Here is a 19803-nt window from a genome sequence, read left to right as displayed (position 1 = left end):
AAAAGTGTTCTCTAAGAGCTAGGGCTGACTATTATACTGATCAAGCCAGAAAACGTGTTTAATAGAATTCGCACACAGAACACCGGCTGAACGCTCTTCCAGACAGGGCACAGCAAACACCCCAGAAAGAGGTTTTAGTCTGCAGAGGAGATAACATCGGTTATTTTTATGAACAATGGTGTTTGCAGCGACTTTGCTGGAAGTGATCATACAAGTAAAGGGAGGAGCATTCGGCTTCCTATCAATAAACTCGGCAATCGCTATAACTTAGAAAAAGGGGTTGCTGTAAAAAATGTACAGGTTTTAATTTCTAGTTTAAATTAAGTTTACATTGAAAAGGGGCTGGGAGGGGTGAAGGGAAAGTCTTAATTCCTGAAGAAGAGTTTGCTCCATGTGCTTATAAACTACCATCTGGAACGTTACGTTCAATAGCGTTAAGTATCAGCAGAAAAGGGTGTGGATTGAAAAATTTCTTTGAGACGAAGCAAATCTTATGTTTTAAGAGGCAGACAATCACTGACTTGATGCTCAGCGATATCTTAAATTTGCCATTACACTGTTATTAAAAGAGTAGAACTGTATAAACTAAAGTCAAGAGTCGGGTCAACACAGTGCTTAGGAAAATCTGAGCCGTAGCTATTGTTTATACAGTTCCACCCATTTAATTCTACTCTGGTGAATTCTAGCCTGGGTGCAAAATGGTTTCAAAAAGCTCCGAAGGGCTAGTCCTGGGTTGGTAGGTGGCATAAATTATTTCTTTACCTTCCCATTTTCTTTAAGTGTAGTTAGGGTTGCAGGGTACTGGATTAACATTTCTAAACACCGAAGGGGAGATCCTTGTGCCCAGGCAGCAGCACAAGATCTGAGCGTGAAGGGGCAGAAAGTGGTTGTTCATCACCTTTATCTCCCACCCTCAAATAGGTGCAAATTAGAGCAGCCTCAGTGGGCAGGTCTCGCAGCTGGGGATCATTGGAGCACAGTAGCACTCTGACCACACCCCCTTTCTCTAGCCACACCCCTGATACTTCCTGTGCCATGGGGGAAATGCATAGTGCTTGCTATCCTGGTTCTATGCCACCCCCTTCTCCAGGTAACGCCTGTGGAAGCTGGTTAAAAAGGCTCTGGTGGTCTTGTGTTCATGGAGCAGAGCAAAGCAGTGGCCAGAACTTGGCCTTTAATTCTTCTAGCCATCGAGCAGGTACTGTGCAGGCAGCAGTAATGCTCGCTCCTCCATACTGTCTTGCTGACTTGCCGTAAAGCAGACCAAACGGGAGCAGCTCTACAAGGGAAGGGGCAGTTTGTTCGCTATGCCAGCACAGCCCTTGGTCACCGTGTAATGACTAACAAGGCTTCAAAGCTGGAGGTGGTGACATTTCTGATACAGTCTTGTTCCTAGACTGGAACCTGACTCAGTCATTTCACACAGGCCGTAACAGCGTTTAACTGCTTACTGACCTGGGCTGCATTTGAATTGATGAGCTAGAAGTCAAGACTCCATTCTGTTCCCTCTTTGTTGTATCTTAACTTGTCAACAAATGTCCATTTGATTTACCTTTTAGGTAAGTTTTTACTACAGTTAGCCCAGCATTGTAACACACGGACCAAGTCATTAAGGGAAATTGTGCGGCTTGCTCCGAAAATGCACTCCTTGCTCAGGAATCTGCTTCTGACCTCCCTGCATCTGCTGTGTGAGAGTGAAACATGCTACGACCTAATTACAATTCCCAGCTGGTATCGGCAGTGCTGGAAATTCAGACACAGAGCTCCTGAACAAAGTGTGTCAGCTGACTATGGTCAGCTCTGACTTACCAGAAGGGGAAGTGCAGACAGGGTCGGTATACACTAAATACACGTAAATGAATTTATACCAGTGCTAAGCTCTACTAATGAGCACCGAGGCTGCATGCTCTGTACCCCACCTCCCTTCACCCACTACAAACACCCAGAATTAAGAGAGCCACCAAACCCAGATAGGTTGTATTAAAAGAACTAAACAGTCACGGACAACATTATTTTGAAAAAACATTTCTTTACTTGTTTTTATTAGCGCCAATTCACAAACCCCAATACACAGTTTTCCCTAAACTTAATTCTGGGGACACTCCTCATAGATTGGGGGGGGAGGGGGGAGAGAAAAAAAATATACAGAAAAGATCTTTGTTTGGTAACTAAAACTGTGCCAATGTTATTTTATTAATCCCTGAATGTTAAGCATTGACCTACTGCTGTTGAACATTCTATTCTGAATGGACAGGTCTGCTCTGCTCCATCTCTTGGGTTATGAAGCTAGAGCATCACGGAGCTGCCTTAAGGCCCCCCAGATGACTCAAGTTGTTGTTTTTAAATGACCTTTGCAAGGGGGGGGGGAAATAAAAAAGGCTGCTTGGATGCAGCAGCTGTTATTTTTGCAGTTGTTTAAAAATAACCCCAGAGACCGCTGTATACAAAATAGTGAACAAATGTCCAGACATTTTACTCCCCCCCCCCCAGTTTACTGTTGCCATGATAACTTCAAAACATTCAAATCACGTTGGATCAAATTTTAAAGAAGGGGGAAGGTGGAGGTGCAGCACAGCAACCATCAAGCAATGTTTAAGGCAAATTTACTTCTTCCCATTGATTAAGAGTTGAAAACGAGATTTGTTTTTTTAAACTGCTAAGCATCATTATCGCCACTGGACATCTAAGCTCAGGTAATTTAATCAAAGTTTAAGTGGCGTCAACTCAAGTAGATCTGAACATCGAAGAAGGAAAATTATGGAGTCCCAAGAATACCATCAGGAACTTTAAAAAAATGCCGTATGTGCACAATTCCTAGAGATTTTTCTCCTGGTGGTAACCGGAGCCCACTTTGAACCCCATTCAAATGCGAACACATACCAAAAAAAAAAAGATATAATGGCAGGCCTGTAAGAACAGCAAGGTTGACTATGGCAAGTGCAGGGCCAAACGGAAAGGTAAACCAACATGTTATAGAAAGCATCAGCATCTGCTTGGGGACTGAGTTACTTGTGCAACTTTTGTAAAAAATAAAAACAATTCATATGGAAGAGGGAAATGGAATGGAAAATAAAAGTCCATTTTGGGAGAAGGGAAGGGACTTCTTAGGTGCACACAAATAAGCCGGGTCTTCTCTCGTTCGCCTCATCAGAATTTAGTTGGGTGGTTGTGCTTTGCCCCTCCCTTCCTGATCCAGGCAGATGGTACCACGTGGCTAGTGCATTTACTCGTTCTGGGCATCATAATTAGCACCCCCGGCTTTCTTCAGCTCATTCTTGATGTACTCCTCCTCCAGCTCTTTGTGGTCGCTGATCACAAATTCTTTGGCAAAGTTCTAAAAGAGATAGAGAAAAGGGGAATGGCGTTAATTACTTGGGGACCAGAAACTGTCCAGCTGTGTAAACACTGGGAGGCTGTTTCCATTGGAACCTCCTTTGGCCCAGGACACCTAAGGTTAAGGTAGATGCAGGTTGCAACTCTTTCTCCTACACTTTGTCTATTTAGCCTGCAAGCTCTTTGGAGTAGGGACTATCTCAGGGGTGGGCAAACTTTTTGGCCTGAGGGCCACAACTGGGTATGGAAATTGTATGGCGGGCTATGAATGCTCACGAAATTAACAATTCAGAGACATTCAAATAAACTTTATTTAATAAAGATACATTTTAGTGGAAATAAACATTAAATCTTACTTACTATTACAAATATACAAACAAATATACATACAAAACAACCTATTACGATAATTATACCAAACTCACCCCCTTTCCATGCCCTCTTTGATTAATGTGAACAATGCAGCTGGCACTCCCTGGCCAACTACTCTTTGTTTTTACCTCAACAATGGAAAATTAACACTACTAAAACAGCAGAGTCACCTAAGCCAACAAGTAGCAGGCACGTGAGCTTACACGTTCCAGGCTCTGATGACGCGTGAGGTGCGTTTGGTTTGTGCAGCTACAGTAACTCACGTGCCCTCATGCAGCTCCTGCACACATGGGAGCGCCAGAGCGGGGCAAGCCGCCGACCCCGCTCCCCAGCTGGAACGCGGCAAGCCCCCAACCCCGCTCCTCGGGGGCCAGATTAAAAGGTCTGAGAGGCCGGATATGGCCTGCGGGCCGTAGTTTGCCCACCCCTGGACTCTCTCTTACTATGCCTGTGCATAATGGAGTCCTTGCTTGGTGCTTTTAAGTGCTACTGTAATAGAGATAAAAAGGCCTTTTTAGAGATATGGGACTTTGAAAAAAGACTAGTTCTTATCCCAAGTGCAGTACAGGTAAGATTTTTCATTGAAGCCATTAATAGCATTTTGGACACTGCATAATCATATCTATAAATTAATAGGATTGTCCAATGATGTAGCCAGTCAATGCAGGAAAGCCAGTATGACTGAAGACAGAACATGATTAGGTTCCCTGCAGAACAAACCTCTTGCAGATATTTTTGTTGCCACTGTCTGCCAGGGTCCCCCACCCTCATCACCCTTCCCCCAGAACCTTTGTGGCAAGAACAACCGGCCCATTTTGCTCAGCCCGGCTGTTTGAAAACTGAAGGGATCAGAAGCCCTTTGTCATCACGAATTAATGTGAACGTGCATTTGAAAGTGAAGTTTTTAATTGGTATTTCTGAGACCATTAGCAAGAGGCCATCCTGATCAGAAAAATCATTTCATGATCTGTGTGGGAGGCTAATTTCCATATCGCTGGGATATGAATAATAATAAAAAAAAAATCACAGCCACTGACAGTTAACCCTCCTCCCTCCCCCACTTTTTAATTGCTTTACAGTCAGACATTGGGATCTTACGCTGGCCCGGTATCACCACAGCTACTTTAAACAACTGCTGTCATCATTCCACTCTCGTCCCAGGCTGGGCTTGGCCAATGCAAGAGAAAAGCCATTTTAAAGACATTCTGCAGATTAGTTATGAAGAGCAGGAACTACTGCCGTTCGATCTAGCAGGCTGCTGGGCTGAGGAAGGCTGTCCCAGTGGTTAGGGCACTAGCCTTGGACTTGAGAGACCTGGGTCAATTCCCTGCTCTGCCACCAACATCCTGTGTGACATTGGGCAAAACACTTAGCCTTTGTGCCTCAGTTCTCCCATCTGTACAATAGGGAGAACAGAACTGCCCTATCTCACTCCGGTGTTGTGAGGATAAAACGATTAAACGGTGAGGTGCTCGGTTGTCACAGCAGTGGGGGCCATAGAAGTATCTAATAGATGAACTGATGTCTTGAACTGGCCTCTGAAGCATCTAGTTTCAGTCACTGAAGGAGACAGGGTACTGGACTAAAGGGACCTCGGGTCTGATCCAGCCTGGTAATTCCCAAATGTTCTGTAGTCTCTCTACCAAAGGTTAATGCAATATAAACTATTCTTTGGGACACTGGCTGTTGGTGCCACAGCACAGAGATTCAGAAGAGCTGCAGAGGTATATGCAGCTCACAGGAAGGTCAGTTGTGAAACCCTAAAGCTATAAGTTGCTGTGGGTTTCATGCAAAAGAGGTTTTTCAGAACAGACTGTGAAAGGGATTCCACAGCACCTCTGGGACACTATTGCTACTATACTAAAGCAAGTCTACTGGTGCTGATTCAGCATTTTCAGATCACTAGTGAAATATACTTCTGCTTCTGCAGGGGTTGGGTGCGCGCGCACACACACACACACACACAAATTGCCTCTTGCTTCATATTTTCTCTTCGCTCCCTAAACCTAACCACTTCCCACAGCTGCAAGCATTTCATTTATCCTTTCCCCATTTCAGACACTAACATCTATCAGACAATTAAACAAAAAGATTACATTCCCTTGTCCTCTGTGTGGCCGTGGATACTTAATAGCAACAGCACTGCTGACAAAAAGCCTGATCTCCCAGCTGGACCGCATCAAGAAGTCAGCAGAGCCAGGATTCCTAGTAAATGAAAGCCCAAAACCCCAAAAGAGGAAGCCTCGCAGAACTAGGCAAGGCTTTCATAGGGAAGCAGTCATCTTGTTTGGGTGTAAACTGTTCTGGAACAGACCAGCCAAGACTGTCCGTATATGTATAGGGAAGAAGTGGGTTTTATATTGACATCAAATTCTACACTACATGGAGAGCTTTCATTTTGGCAGTTTCTCAAGAGCCTCAATTTGTACTGGGGCGGGGGGAGGAAGGGAGAGAAAAGGGTCAGTTTGGAAAAGATTTGCCACTTTTTTCATGCAATGGAAAAGGAAGGCATGCAGGCCGCGAGTGATCCTGTTTCACACTGCAGGGAACCTCAATATTTAAAAGATACTTGAAAGAAAAAAAGCTTATAGCAGCTAAGTGAAGCCTGGTCCACTCTGCTTTAGTTTAAATCGTGGTCAGAAGGAATTCTGGAAAATTACAATTGTTTGGCAGCACTTCAGGCTCCCAGATCAAACCAGTTCCCCTTAGCCCCATAATCAGTTCCTTTCTGATACACGACAAACCAACGCTACCTTCCCAGAAAGTAACTGACAGATTGTGACTATTTAAAATTAGGTGTTTTATGTTGAAAAGGAAGAAACCCAGGAGCACTTAATCCAGCTATGCTCAGTAGTCTGGAATACAGAAGGGGGAAGGGACTATTTTAAGGCATTCAAGTTCCATGAGGATTTACCCAGCTAAGAAACCCAAAGAGCTATTGTACTTGCAATTATTCTGCGTGAAGCTCTGTAGAGGGGCTCAGCTTTTGTTAATCCCAAGGAAACAGAGTCCTATCAAGTTGCTGTTCACTGTGCTGTATTACCACACTCCCCCCTTGTGAGTTTAGCAGTTTCAGTCTGTTTCCCACTAGGTTAGTAAACCTTCCCCCTCTCCAACACAAAAGCTTGCCAGTGCCAGCGTTACATTAAAAAAAGGTAAGTCTTTACATAGACTTTAATGAGAGTTGTAGCTGGCCCATAATGCCTTAAAAAAAAAACACACAAAACACACACCACTATGCCTCAGTGCAAAATGTGCAAATGAAGCACAGAATCATAAAAAAATGTAGGACTGGAAGGGACCTCACTGGGTCATCTAGTCCAGTCCCCTGATGAGACTTTTCAACAGCCAGTTCTGCAAGTTCAGCCTGGATTCTGAAATTCATGTTGGGTTCTTTCCTGCTTTATGCATCATCATCATCAGGAACCCTGAGCCAAATGATGTGTATTATACAGTAGGTGCAGTTATGCTACTGCTGTGGCATTATGTATAAGCCACAGCACAGCTGGGACAGACTTAGTGCTAAAGGATGTAGAATACCACGAGTTATTTCAGTTCTTTGTCAGTTGCCAATGACTGGAAAGAATTTAACAGAATGGAGTACTGGTCCCTCCATATCAGAGTTGAAGTATGAGAACAGGGAGGGAGAGGGTCTTACATTGCCACGCCTACCTCAATATTAGCGTTTTAGGGGATAGTAGAAGGGTAGGGAAGGTGAGAGAAGAAAATAAAGATTAACCAGAGTGGAGTAAAACCCAAAACATAATGCAACACAGACAATCAGTGTAGCTGGTCAAAATGTTCTCAGTTTCAACTGACAGTTTTTTGCCCAAATTTCAACAAAAACAGGGAGGAAAAGGGACGTGATAAAACAAAGAATAATTGTATTTCCTTTTGGACCTGCTCTAAAAAAACTACACCAAGCTAAGCAGAAAAATAAGTGAGAATCCATCTGCAGCAGTTGGAGGAACACACAATGTTTCTCCATTAAATATCTGTCCAAAAGCTACAAGGGAAATGTTTTGTTGTAATTGGGCAGGGTTTGAGCAGATGCACAAGACACAGCATGCAGGGTTAGAATGAGTTCCCCTGAGTTATCAGGGTATAACATAACTTGGTGAGGCGGGTTTACACCCTCAGTTTATTCTGTGCTTCTTAGCTATCCCTATCCTATTATATGGCTGAGATGCCTCTTGTGTTGGCTTGTTTACCCTAGAAGTGTAATCTGGGTCACCGCCATAATTAAGGCTTTACTTTGTACCTTTCTGTCTGTAGACACTGTCAGGGCTGTGCACGGTTCTTTGCGCTGGCTTCCTGTTCTCTTTCAGGTGCAAGTCTAGTTGCTAGGGAACATCTTTAAGGCCTGAATGGCCTGGCACACAGGTGCTAGAGAGGAAGTGTGGTTCAGTGATTTGGGTGCTTCCCTGGGAATCTGGAGACCTGAGTTCAACTTCCTGCTACCAAAGCTGTCCTGTGTGACCTTGTACATGCCACTTAGGGCAAGGTTGAGTCAAGCACCTAAATACCTTTAAAAATAAGGCACAGAGGGATTAAGGGCCAGAGTTCCCCATTTGTAAAATAGGAACACCACCTTCCCGACAAGGGGGAGGGGAGGGGAGGAGAGAATAAATACATTAGAGATGGTGAGATGCTCACATACTACAATAATGGGGCCATACAAGTATTTCAGATATAGCTGACACCACCTCCTGCCCTATATTCCTTCATGCCAACGAAGAGCTGTTGGTTCCTGGGATTAGACGGGACAGCAGGACTTTCCCAGCTGAGGGCTCTCCCCTCTGGAATTCACCATCCTGATTGTAGAGAGCACACAGGATGGTCCTACTTGGTATAGCCTAGGAGTGATCTTTGCTTGGCTTAATGCAGCTCATTGTTTGGTTATTGTTTGCTTGGTTATAGCAGCCCTGCTTCAGTGCGGAGTGGCCTAGAGCAATTCGGTATGTGTTACAAGAGACTAAGAGGGTGTTAGTCTGCAGTGAGTCTGTTAACCCTTTCACATTTAATTCAGTATTGCCAGGTACAGTATATGCATATAAAGGGTCATTCTTACTGAAGTGTAGAGATTTCCCCTGCCCCATGCCAAAGTTGAGCCATGTATTTCTTGCCAGCTCAACTATCCATACAATGTAAAATCTCCAAAATTAGCAGAGAAGGCTGGATTGCGGCCACCTTTGCTTCAAACTGCAGCCTTCATGCAGCATGATAAGTGCCAATCTTTGCTTGCAGGACATGCTGCTGCATCTCAAACCAAACACAGTCACTGACATCAGCTTATTCCCAATACAGTACCAATAAGTGTATGAACTCAGGAACGGACAAACCAGGTTAGAAAAGCACCTGCTTAGGCTGTTGTCTATGCCTTACGCCAAACCTCATTAAGGTTCATTTACCCCCCCCCCCGCCATTCCCCCCCCCCCCACTCCCTTCCTCCAGACATCACTTACTCCTTACCCTGCAGTGACAACTTTTCTGCAAGGGATAGATGAGTGACTCTGGGGCAGTGGCATCCAGTAACCCCTCCATCAGAGGCTCCCACTTAGAGAAGCTTTGCTACCCCCCAGCATGCATTGTGACCCTTTCTCCCCCCAGGAGCTGCTAATCACAGCAAGGTGGGGGCGGGGGTGATAAGGGTTCCCAATAGAGTTGGAACACAGAAGTCCACAAGCATCAGGCTTTAGTCAGATTTCTGTTCTAGCATCAGAGCTCCTTTTTCCCACCCTGGGAGGATGGGAAGAAGGGAGGGGACTATAAGAGACAGGAAGGAAAGTCCTCCCTCTCTGTCCCACACCACGCCCAGTTTTCTAATTCCTTTCAAATGAACGTCAGAACAGACGTTGCTGATCCAGGCACAAAGCAGAACTCTGACTCTGGGTCCTGGGGCTGTTCGCAAACCTCTTGATTTGCCTCCCCCCTCAAAAAAATTTTTTTACAACCTCAGCAGAGCCTTTAGAGTGAATTGCAGCTTTTGTATTCACTCCAGAGCCACCAGTGAGCATCTTCGTGGACGGCAGGACTCAGCAATAACCGGAGCATCTTTGCTTTGCCTCTTGAATCATTTTACACAATACACAAAATAAAGTGTATACAATGCACTACAACAGGGGTCGGCAACGTTTGGCACGCGGCTTGCTAGGGTAAGCACCCTAGCGGGCCGGGCCAGTTTATTTACCTGCTGACGCGGCAGGTTCGGCCAATCGCGGCCCCCACTGGCCGCGGTTCGCCGTCACGGGCCAATGGGGGCGGCGGGAAGCCGCGGCCAGCACATCCCTCGCCCGCGCCGCTTCCCGCTGCCCCCATTGGCCCGGGACGGCGAACCGCAGCCAGTGGGGGCCGCGATCGGCCGAACCTGCCGCGTCAGCAGGTAAATAAACTGGCCCGGCCCGCCAGGGTGCTTACCCTGGCGAGCCGCGTGCCAAACGTTGCCGACCCCTGCACTACAACATGGGAATGCATTGTACGCTCTGCTCTGCCTTTTGAGTGCTCAGCGGAGGAGAAAGCAATAGAGACCAAGGCCCAGATCCTGCGAGCTGATCCAGGCAGGCAGGCCCTTCTGCCTGCCTAGAGCACCACTGACCTCCACGGGACTCTACATGGAGGCAAGGGTCCACCCATCTGGTCAGATCGCAGGACTGGGGCCTGTCTCTCTCACTTAGAGACAAGGGATTTATGCAACATTTCTGACCTGCTCTCCTCTGCTAAACATCGGTATGGAAGAAACTTTGCGAAGGATTCTCCCTCCCATATGGCCTCTGAATGCTCTAATACAGGGGCCATAAAAGCTCCTTAGCCAACCAAGGCAGAATTTGCTTGGGGCAGGTATTGTGTACAATTGGGCTGCCTTGCAGAGGCCCCCTTATAAATCCTGGCATAAAGGGCGTGGCAGGGCCGAGGGCAGAAGGAAAGTCATTGTAATACATACACCTATGCGGATGGTACTGCTGCAAAGCAGCTGAGGATGAATACAGCAGCTCCTGGCTGCTTTAAAATTATGCAGATGGCTTGCAGTGGGCCCCACAGCAGCTCAGAATCCTCCCTGGAGGCACAGTACAGAATTCCACCCCTTATGTCTACTGGAGGCAGCTGCTGGTTTATGTCCAGTTCAGAGGCAACCTAGAGGAGACATGTTCTGGGTGACCTTGGGCACGTCACATACTCTCTGTGTGCCTCAAGTGCCTTTCTGTACAAAGGGGATAGAATACTTCCTTCCTCTCACCCTTTGTCTTGTCTATTTAGTTTGCCAGCAGCTTGGGGTAAAGACCATCTCTCACCATGTCTGTGTGCGTTGCCCCGCATAAGGGAGCCTTGATCCTGAATGGGGTTTCTAGGCACTAGAATAATAGAGGGGAGTTATTGCATTGTAGCCAGTGCCACAGCCACAAAGGCACTGGCCCTACACTATAGGTGAGGCCATTTCAAATGCAACATTTGCCAACCTTGGTATCCACCAATTCTGACCGTAGGGAGAAGCCAGTACCATCCTCTAGGAAATGTGGACCCTACCAATGACAACTGTATCTGAGCTGATCTCTAACTTCTTGCAAAAGGTCTTAGATAGTAAAAGTTAGACCACGGTGTCAAAAACTGGATTACTGAATATTGTTTATTCTGGGTTGAGAACATTAGACACTGAACTATCCTTATTAGACCCGGACTATGAGGTGGAGGAATTCCAGCTCCAATTGTTATAGCTATTATGTTAAAACACCGGCAGAGAAAAAAAAGGATTAAAAACGGTCATGTTAAGACAGAAGCAGAACTACTGTTTGAGTTAACAGACGCTATCCACCCAGTCTCACTTGGGAGAGACTGAGTCATATTCGCTAGAGGCAGCACACATTACTCTGAAGGCCTGGTTATCACACTGTATCTCATTAAACAATTGTCTGTGCTAGCATTTGAAGTGTTGCACAACAAGCACGCGCACACACACACACACACACACCTCAGTTCAGTTCAGAGTGACGGCTCATCACTCTGACCTTAAAAGGAAGCAGCTTCCACTTTGCACCTTACAAGTCTGCATGGTGACAGGCCGCCTCTCGCCCTATAAAAAAAAGGGTAATTTGCCTTGCCATTTTCAGTGGCGTTGAAATAAGATTTCAGCCTGGTAATATAGAATGTGTTGATCTGCTAAGCCCGCAGCTCCTCTCTCAGGGTACTTAGTTCTATGAATCATGGTAAATTACAGTCAACAGCCTTTCTTCGCTTACCACATCAGTGCATTTTCATCACCCCTCACTCACCTCCACTTTAGCAGCGCACACGGTCTGATCTAAAGACAACTTCATTTGCAATTTAGAGAGCGTGACCTCAGATCTTGTTTTCAGTATTTTAGACATTTCAGTTTCCCAACAGTAGAAGCAATGAAGAGAAGATGAATTATTCATACCCAAGAGGACAGTGAACATTTAAGGCCCAGATCCTCTGGTGCTGCAGCCCAGGAGGACACAGCACAAGGAAGTGTGTGAGTAAAAGTGTCCTTAAGACACCTTTGTACTGCCCCAGCTGTGTGCCAGTCTGGCCATACAACAGAAGTGAAAGCTGCCTGAATGTTACCTTCACTCATGATCATTCCCCTTTATTCGACATTGGTGAGGCCTCATCTGGAGTACTGTGTCCAGTTTTGGGCCCCACACTACAAGAAGGATGTGGAAAAATTGGAAAGAGTCCAGCGGAGGGCAACAAAAATGATTAGGGGTCTGGAGCAAATAACTTATGAGGAGAGGCTGAGGGAACTGGGATTGTTTAGTCTCCAGAAGAGAAGAATGAGGGGGGATTTGATAGGTGCTTTCAGCTACCTGAAAAGGGGTTCCAAAGAGGATGGATCTGTTCTCAGTGGTAGCAGATGACAGAACAAGGAGTAATGGTCTCAAGTTGCAGTGGGGGAGGTTTAGGTTGGATATTAGGAAGAACTTTTTCCACTAGGAGGGTGGTGAAGCACTGGAATGCGTTACCTAGGGAGGTGGTGGAATCTCCTTCCTTGGAGGTTTTTAAGGCCCGGCTTGACAAAGCCCTGGCTGGGATGATTTAGTTGGGGATTGGTCCTGCTTTGAGCAGGGGGTTGGACTAGATGACCTCCTGAGGTCCCTTCCAACCCTGATATTCTATGAGCTGTCAACAGCCCCAGGCAGGCAACACAGCAACTAAGGGATCAGTGGAGCCTCTTATCCAGCACCATCCCCTATGGCCTCCACGGGGAATAGATATGGAGCAACAGTGGCTCTATGCCAGAGGTTGATCACCCTATGCTGGAGTGGGCTTCCAGCAGTCATTACAGCACAGATGAAGACCCTGGGTGGAAGTGACCCAGTAGTGGCCATTCCACCAGCTTGTAGGGATGCTTTGCACAGCTGGTGCAGTGCAGAGTAGCCTCAGTGCAAATGAGGAGCCAGGCGTCTTCCCCCTCCCCACTTCAAAAAAACGAATTGATTGTTAAATGCAAAACAGAACTCAACAAGTTTGTCTTCAAACCCTGGAAAATTCCTCATCCAAAGGAATTCCGTGAATATTTGCTCATAAAAATCGAGCGGCTTTCCACCCAAATTTGCTTTAGACAGACAACAGAGCATATGACTTTCTGGGCAGGAATGCTGGAGGAAACCGTGAATAGTCAAGGTTTCCAGAAGGTAAATGTTGAACTAGCAAATGTGAGCATTCGTACCAGGCATGCATCCAACCAGGGACTGGGAATCCCTTTATTTATTCAGAGCCATGGAAGAGCTTGGTGTTTACAGAACAAAGATTTCCTACTCTGAGGAGCTTAAAACCCTAAGTTAAGATGAGAATAACATAGATGAAGGAAGAGAAAAAAGGAGTTTCCCTGCAGCAAGGAGAACTAAGACTTTTTTAAAATGAATCTCTACAATCTGCAGAAAGGGAGGAGGCCACCAGAGAAAGGCTGGTACTACCAGCCTCCTGCTCTCTTTGACACCCCTTTTGCAAACAAGAGCAGATAGGCGAATGAAGGCAAGTAGCACATGTGTGGACATTACAGCAGCAATGAGAGAGAGGCTGGACCTGATCATTCACGGCCCTGCATCTCATGGAGTCATCTATACCAGCTCAAAGGCAAGTGCAGAGTGGGTGTAAAATCAGCATGGTAGCATTTGACAGCCTGGCTTCCAGAGGTGTGGGGCAAGGCACTGTTAGGACCACGGTGCACAGGGCGGTCACTAATCATCAGCAGAGTTGCCCATTTTAAAACCCAAATGGAGCCTTTTTTTTTTTTTTTTTTTTTTTAAAGCCCTCCTGTGCTAAGGCCATGTGTGCCAAATTTCATCTTGCAGGAATCTGAGTGAAGACTCATGGCCCTCAGAACAGCTCAAAGAGCTTGAAACATGAGCAGCTCAAAACAGCTCCAACTACCCTAGCGCAGTGGTTCTCAAACTAGGGCCGCCTCTTGTTCAGGGAAAGCCCCTGGCGGGCTGGGCCGGTTTGTTTACCTGCCGCATCTGCCAGTTCGGCCGATCGCGGCTCCCAGTGGCCGCAGTTCACTGCTCCAGGCCAATGGGAGCTGCAGGAAGCGGCGCGGGCCGAGGGACGTACTGGCCACCGCTTCCCGCAGCCCCCATTGGCCTGGAGCGGCGAACCGTGGCCACTGGGAGCCGCGATCGGCCGAACCTGCGGATGCGGCAGGTAAACAAACCGGCCCGGCACACCAGGGGCTTTCCCTGAACAAGCGGCGGCCCTAGTTTGAGAACCACTGTCCTAGCGCACGCTGTACCTTTCCACATTTCCTGGGTGCTCCTGAGTAAGGCAGGTCAAAACAATAGCTACAGAAATGGAGACAGCCAATAGGTTGGATGTGTACTTGAGCACCAAGAGACAGAACTCAATTATAAAAGCAGGTAAATCTAGGAGAGGACTTGGCTTTTTAAGTGACACAAAAAGTTTAAAGTGTAACCATAGTGTATAATTTTAAGTGAACAAGTGGGGCCTACTCAATCAGACTGACAAACCTGCAGCCACAGATCCACCCAGCCTGGGTCAGCTTTATCAATGGGATTTTTGCATCAAAAAGCACCAAATGTCCTGTGTTCGATCTTTGCTATTATAAATGGTGGGATTTGAACCGCTATGGATCTCTGAAATTTGGGATGAGCCCCTTCAGCCAGGGGAGTGTGTAATCCACACTAGTCCAGTGTAAATCTTTGTCCCCCTCCCGTGGTTGGACTACATACATAGGTTTGAGGCTGTTACTGCTCCTAATTGAATGGACTTGGTCCGCCAGCTTAAGTGCTAGAGATTTATGCTTTTAGATTCAGAAGTCCCCATGAATTACCCAGCCATTCCCACACCACAAGGTGTGCAGCATGAGATGGAGTATGCTGACAGAGCCCCAATTAAGTTAATTTGAACTCCAACAAGCTATACCGCAGGAGTCTCCATCCACTAGCCCCTTAATAGCATGTTAAAAGGCACCCATTCTGGGTGCTTGTCTGCATACCATCCACCCCTACTCCAAACCCATCCTCAGCTGACCTTGCAGAAGGGTTTGGGGCAAGTCACAGACCTGAATGTTGGCTTTCCAGCTGTGGTAGAGGGATGGGGGTGGAAATTGAATAGCCTGACAAAGGACCCACCCAAGGTTTACTTGAACTCCTCCAGTATAATAAGCACAGAGTGTCTGGACCTTTTGCCATAGTTTAAGATGAGGGAATTCAGCTCCAGTGAAGTCAATGCAAATGCTCTGATTTACATCAGTTGAGGATCTGGCCCAGTAATTTTACAATTCTTGAAATATCACTTCATAGAATACAGAGCAACTGCAGCCACTTCCAGGAGAGGAACCCAAAAGAATGCAAAGCACAAAGAAAGGGCCGGCCAGTTCCACTTGCTTTTAGGATCTCGGCAGAAGCACGGTGCCTATTGACATTTGTTCAGCTTTGAACAGTGCTCAGCCCGTTGCTTGTAAATGCATCTATAGTGTATCATAGAACCATAGAGTTAGAAGGGACCTGCCAAGACGCAGGATTTGTTGTGTCTAAAGCATCCAAGACAGGCTATCCAGCCTCCTCTTGAAAACCTCCAGTGAAGGAGCTTCCACAATCTCCCAAGCAGTCTGTTCCCCTTGTCCTACTGTTCTTACAGTTAGGAAGTTTTTCCAGAGATTGAAATCTGATCTGCTGTAGTTTGAACCCATTGCCTCTTGTCTTGCCCTGTGTGGCAAAAGAGAACAACTTTTCTCCATCTTTTTTATGGCGGCATTTCAAGTATTTGAAGACCTCTATCATGTCCCCTCTTAATCTCCTCTTTTCCAAACTAAACATATCCAGTTCCTTCAGCCTTTGTTCATATGGCTTACATTCCAACCCTTGGATCAGCTTTGTTGCTTGCCTCTGGATCCTTTCCAGTTTCTCTACATCCTTTCTACACATTGGTTACCAAAACTGGACGTAGTACTCCAACTGAGGCCTAACCAGCTCCGAGTAGAGCAGTACTATCACCTCCCATGACTTGCATGCTATGCCTCTGTTAATCATAGGATTAGAAGGTACTGCAAGGGTCATCTAGTCTAACCCCCCTGCGACTCTCCAAGAATACCCAAGCAGGACTCCTTCTCATTGGAACTTGGGTCTTAGAGAGAGGAAGGTGGACTTTCACAAATATTATACCACAGCAAGTGCCCTTCACGTTTTACTCCAGGGTCTTCTGACTGTTGTTTGAAACCCAGAGACTTGTTCTGATCATTTAAAACTCAAAGCTGTTATCTGCTATACAAAAAACACCTTGTGCCATACTGCTAGTTCTGAAGGCATCCCTGTGTTAAGTATGGGTAGAATACACAACTAAGTGTACATAGGGGGCCGGGCTGCAAGAGAAGCCACAAAATAGTGAGCAGCTCACACAGCTGGGTTTTTTTAATGTTATTTCTCTTTCTAGAGCTCCTGTTATCCCACCCAGTGAACCAAAACTGGGTAAAACTTGTGCTTTCTTGGCAAAAAAATAAATAGATTAATATTTCTGCTTGCATCCCACTAGAGCTTAAGTCAATGGGGTTGACACTGGATTTGCACCAATGTAACTAGCAGCAAAGTATGGCCCCTTATTTGAAAGATATTTAGTTCCAGCATGCAATACAAAGCTCTAAGAAATATGGAAGTTTGTCCATTCATTGTCCCACAGTTGAAAATAAGCATCAATATGTTCTCTTAAAAAACAAACAAAACACTTGCAACTTTAATGCCCTTCTCGCTCTTCTTTCTCTGGCTATATCACAGATATTGAAAGGGGGAGGGGGAACGTATCCACGTCTACAGGCAGGGCCGGCTCCAGGCACCAGCTGACCAAGCATGTGCTTGGGGCAGCACCTTAGAAGGGGCGGCCAATGTTGGCGTGATGGGGGGCGCTCGCAGTGTTTTTGTTTTTTTTGTTGTTCAGCGGGGCGGCGCTCGAGGGTTTTTTTTTGTTTTGGTCGGGCAGCGTGGGGGGTGTTTTGGCGGCGCGGCGCAGCGCTGGGGGTGGGTGGGCGGGGGTTTGGGCAGTGCGGCGCGGCGCTCGGGGTGTTTGGGCAGCCCGGCGAGGCGCTCGGGGGGCGGGGATTTGGGTGGCCAGGCGTGGCGCTCCAGGGGGGAGGGGGGGGCTGGTGTTTCGGCGGTGTGGCACGGCGCTGGGGGGGTCGGCGACGCGGCACTGGGGGGCGGGCTGTTATGGCGGGGCGGCGCTCTTCTTTTTTGCCTGGGGCGGCAAAAAAGTTAGAGCCGGCCCTGTCTACAGGTAGCTGAACCATTAAATGGAAATCAGCCGCGTTTATCTAGAAACATAAAAGAGGTATTTTGCAAAAATACAACTATAAAACTGAATTATTTCATAGGATAGGATGCTGCTTAGCACTGAGAAGTGGGTGCATGGGATTCTCTGTGTCTCAGTACTTAGGGTATGTGTACACTGAATTGTAAACCTGGGTGTGTGGGATCCGGGCTTGTGGATTTGGGGTGTACAAGCCAGTGCTTGAGCATCCACACAACATTGTAAATCTAGGTTTACAATTGCTGGACCCGGTTCTCACAACCATGCTAATGTGTCCATGCTGAACTATGCAGACCTTCTGCCTTGGGTCTGCAGATCAAGCTGTGTCCACACTGCAAAATGACAGAGCTTGGACCCAAGTCTCAGTGGGACTTGGGCTCAGACCCACCAGATGGGTGGGTCCTGGGACCTGGGTCCTGAATGCCTGGTGACCTGAGCCAGATAGATTCATGTGTGGACAGAAGGGGAGGGGGTTGGGCTCAAACCTGAGTCTGAGCCCAGGTTTACACTGCAGTGTAGACTACCCTTAGTGGTCCTCATTTCCACCATAACTGAGCACTTGAGGGGAAGGGGAACAGGGAACGGGGAAGAGGGACACAGACAAGGCTCTGCGGTGTCAGAGCTGGGAACGGAACGCTGGGGAACAGACTCTATCGGCGTATAGAGATAAGCCCGATTGGTGTGAAGGGCTTTGGAATATGCTTGCTTGGAAACTAACCCCAATAAACATCGCACTGTCTGCACTTCGGACTTCTGGTCTTTTGCTGCTTGCTGTTTGCGTGACAAGAACCAGGGAAATAGGAGGGTGAAGGGAAAGCTCTCTACCAACTTGATTATCCACCTGGGGGTTACCATGCATTATGCCTCTGTCTTGCTTCTTTTGGTCCTGCGGTTGGCTACTTCTCCAGCTCATTGTGGATTTTGTGGGGTTTCTCTCAAAGTTAAGCCCATGTATACATGCCTGTTTGGTATTATGCATCAATTCAATGGAACATACCCACACACACCCCATGATACGGTTACATTCTTTGGCACTCAATTATGACATCCACAAAGGGGGGGGGGGAGGAAATCACAAAACTACAGTTCAAATTGCCTTAAGTGACCCCCTCGAAATAGTTTGCTTAATGGAGGTAATTTTCTAAAGAAAGTGGACGAGAATTGTCAATACATTTGGAGATACTTTGGATGATCTCAAAAGAGACGGGTTTGCCTAATAAAGTTGGTTTATAGCACAATTTCCATAAGGTTCATATTTCAGGTTCAGAGCTTTTACTGGGTATATATTGATTAGCTAGAAGATCAAGGCTTTATGTCAAAGCCAAGAGTGGTTAACACTCCAATAGCCTATTAAATCAAATAAGCTATTAAACAAGCAACCAATCAAGTTTCAAATGATATGTAACAGATTGTTGTATGGGTCAGTTGTCAGTATTATATAATTTTTGCTTCAACTACAATTATACAGTTTCAGCTACTTCATATTAATAAAGCTTTGCTTCATCACTACCATTGACAGGGGTAAACCTTCTGTTTCAGCATGAATCCTTCACTGTAGTTCCCATGTTGGGAGGTGCAGAATAAATGGGTATTTCCTAGGAAGGCGTTTGAATTTCAGCAGGCCTGCCCCATTTTTGAGTTATTTGTAGGTTAAAATCATTAAGTCAACAAACATTACACAGTAAACTGAAGGGACCTTCACTTTCATCCTGCACACTCCGCTCTCAAAGAGATTTCTTAATGTAGACAAATACTATGGGACATACTATGGGACAAGGTTGTTACAAGGAGGAGGATGAAAAACTGTTCTCATTAACCTCTGAGGATAGGACAATAAGCAATGGGCTTAAATTGCAGCAAGGGCAGTTTAGACTGGACATTAGGCAAAACTATAATGCTGACAACTGACCCATACAACAGTCCATAACTTCCTGTTACATGTCATTTGAACTTGATTGGTTGCCTGTTTAATAGCCTGTTTGATTTAATAGGCTATTGGAGAGTTAACCACTCTTGGCTTTGACATAAAGCTTTGATCTTCTAGCTAAAAACTTCCTAACTTTCAGGGTAGTTAAGCACTAGAACAAATTGCGTAGGGAAGTTGTGGAATCTCAGTCATTGGAGGTTTTTAAGAACAGGTTGGACAAACACCTGTCAGGAATGGTCTAGTTATTACTTAGTTCTGCCCTGAGTGCAGAGGACTGGACTAGATGACCTGTTTGAGGTCCCTTCCGATCTCTTCTATGATTTTCAATATTCAGCCTGTACTGACAGCTCAATGAGAAAGGGTATTCTGAGGCACCAGAAAGAGGCAGTACATTTAGGGAA

The 19803-nt window shown here is 46.3% G+C and overlaps 1 protein-coding gene across 1 annotated transcript in view; it reads right to left on the bottom strand.

Moving 5' to 3' along the window:
- Positions 1-2015: 2015 nt before the first annotated feature.
- COTL1 (coactosin like F-actin binding protein 1) overlaps positions 2016-19803 on the bottom strand; it is a 34218-nt gene continuing 16430 nt past the window's right edge. The window contains exon 4 of the mRNA XM_065416453.1: positions 2016-3334. Coding sequence (XP_065272525.1) covers positions 3224-3334 — 111 coding nt within the window. The 3' untranslated portion in view covers positions 2016-3223. The remainder of the gene's footprint in view (positions 3335-19803) is intronic.

This window comes from Emys orbicularis, chromosome 14, assembly GCF_028017835.1.
Source record: "Emys orbicularis isolate rEmyOrb1 chromosome 14, rEmyOrb1.hap1, whole genome shotgun sequence".
In the NCBI taxonomy this organism is placed as follows: domain Eukaryota; kingdom Metazoa; phylum Chordata; order Testudines; family Emydidae; genus Emys; species Emys orbicularis.
Note: the sequence above shows the minus strand (reverse complement) of the source record. Positions and strands in the feature narration are given on the sequence as shown.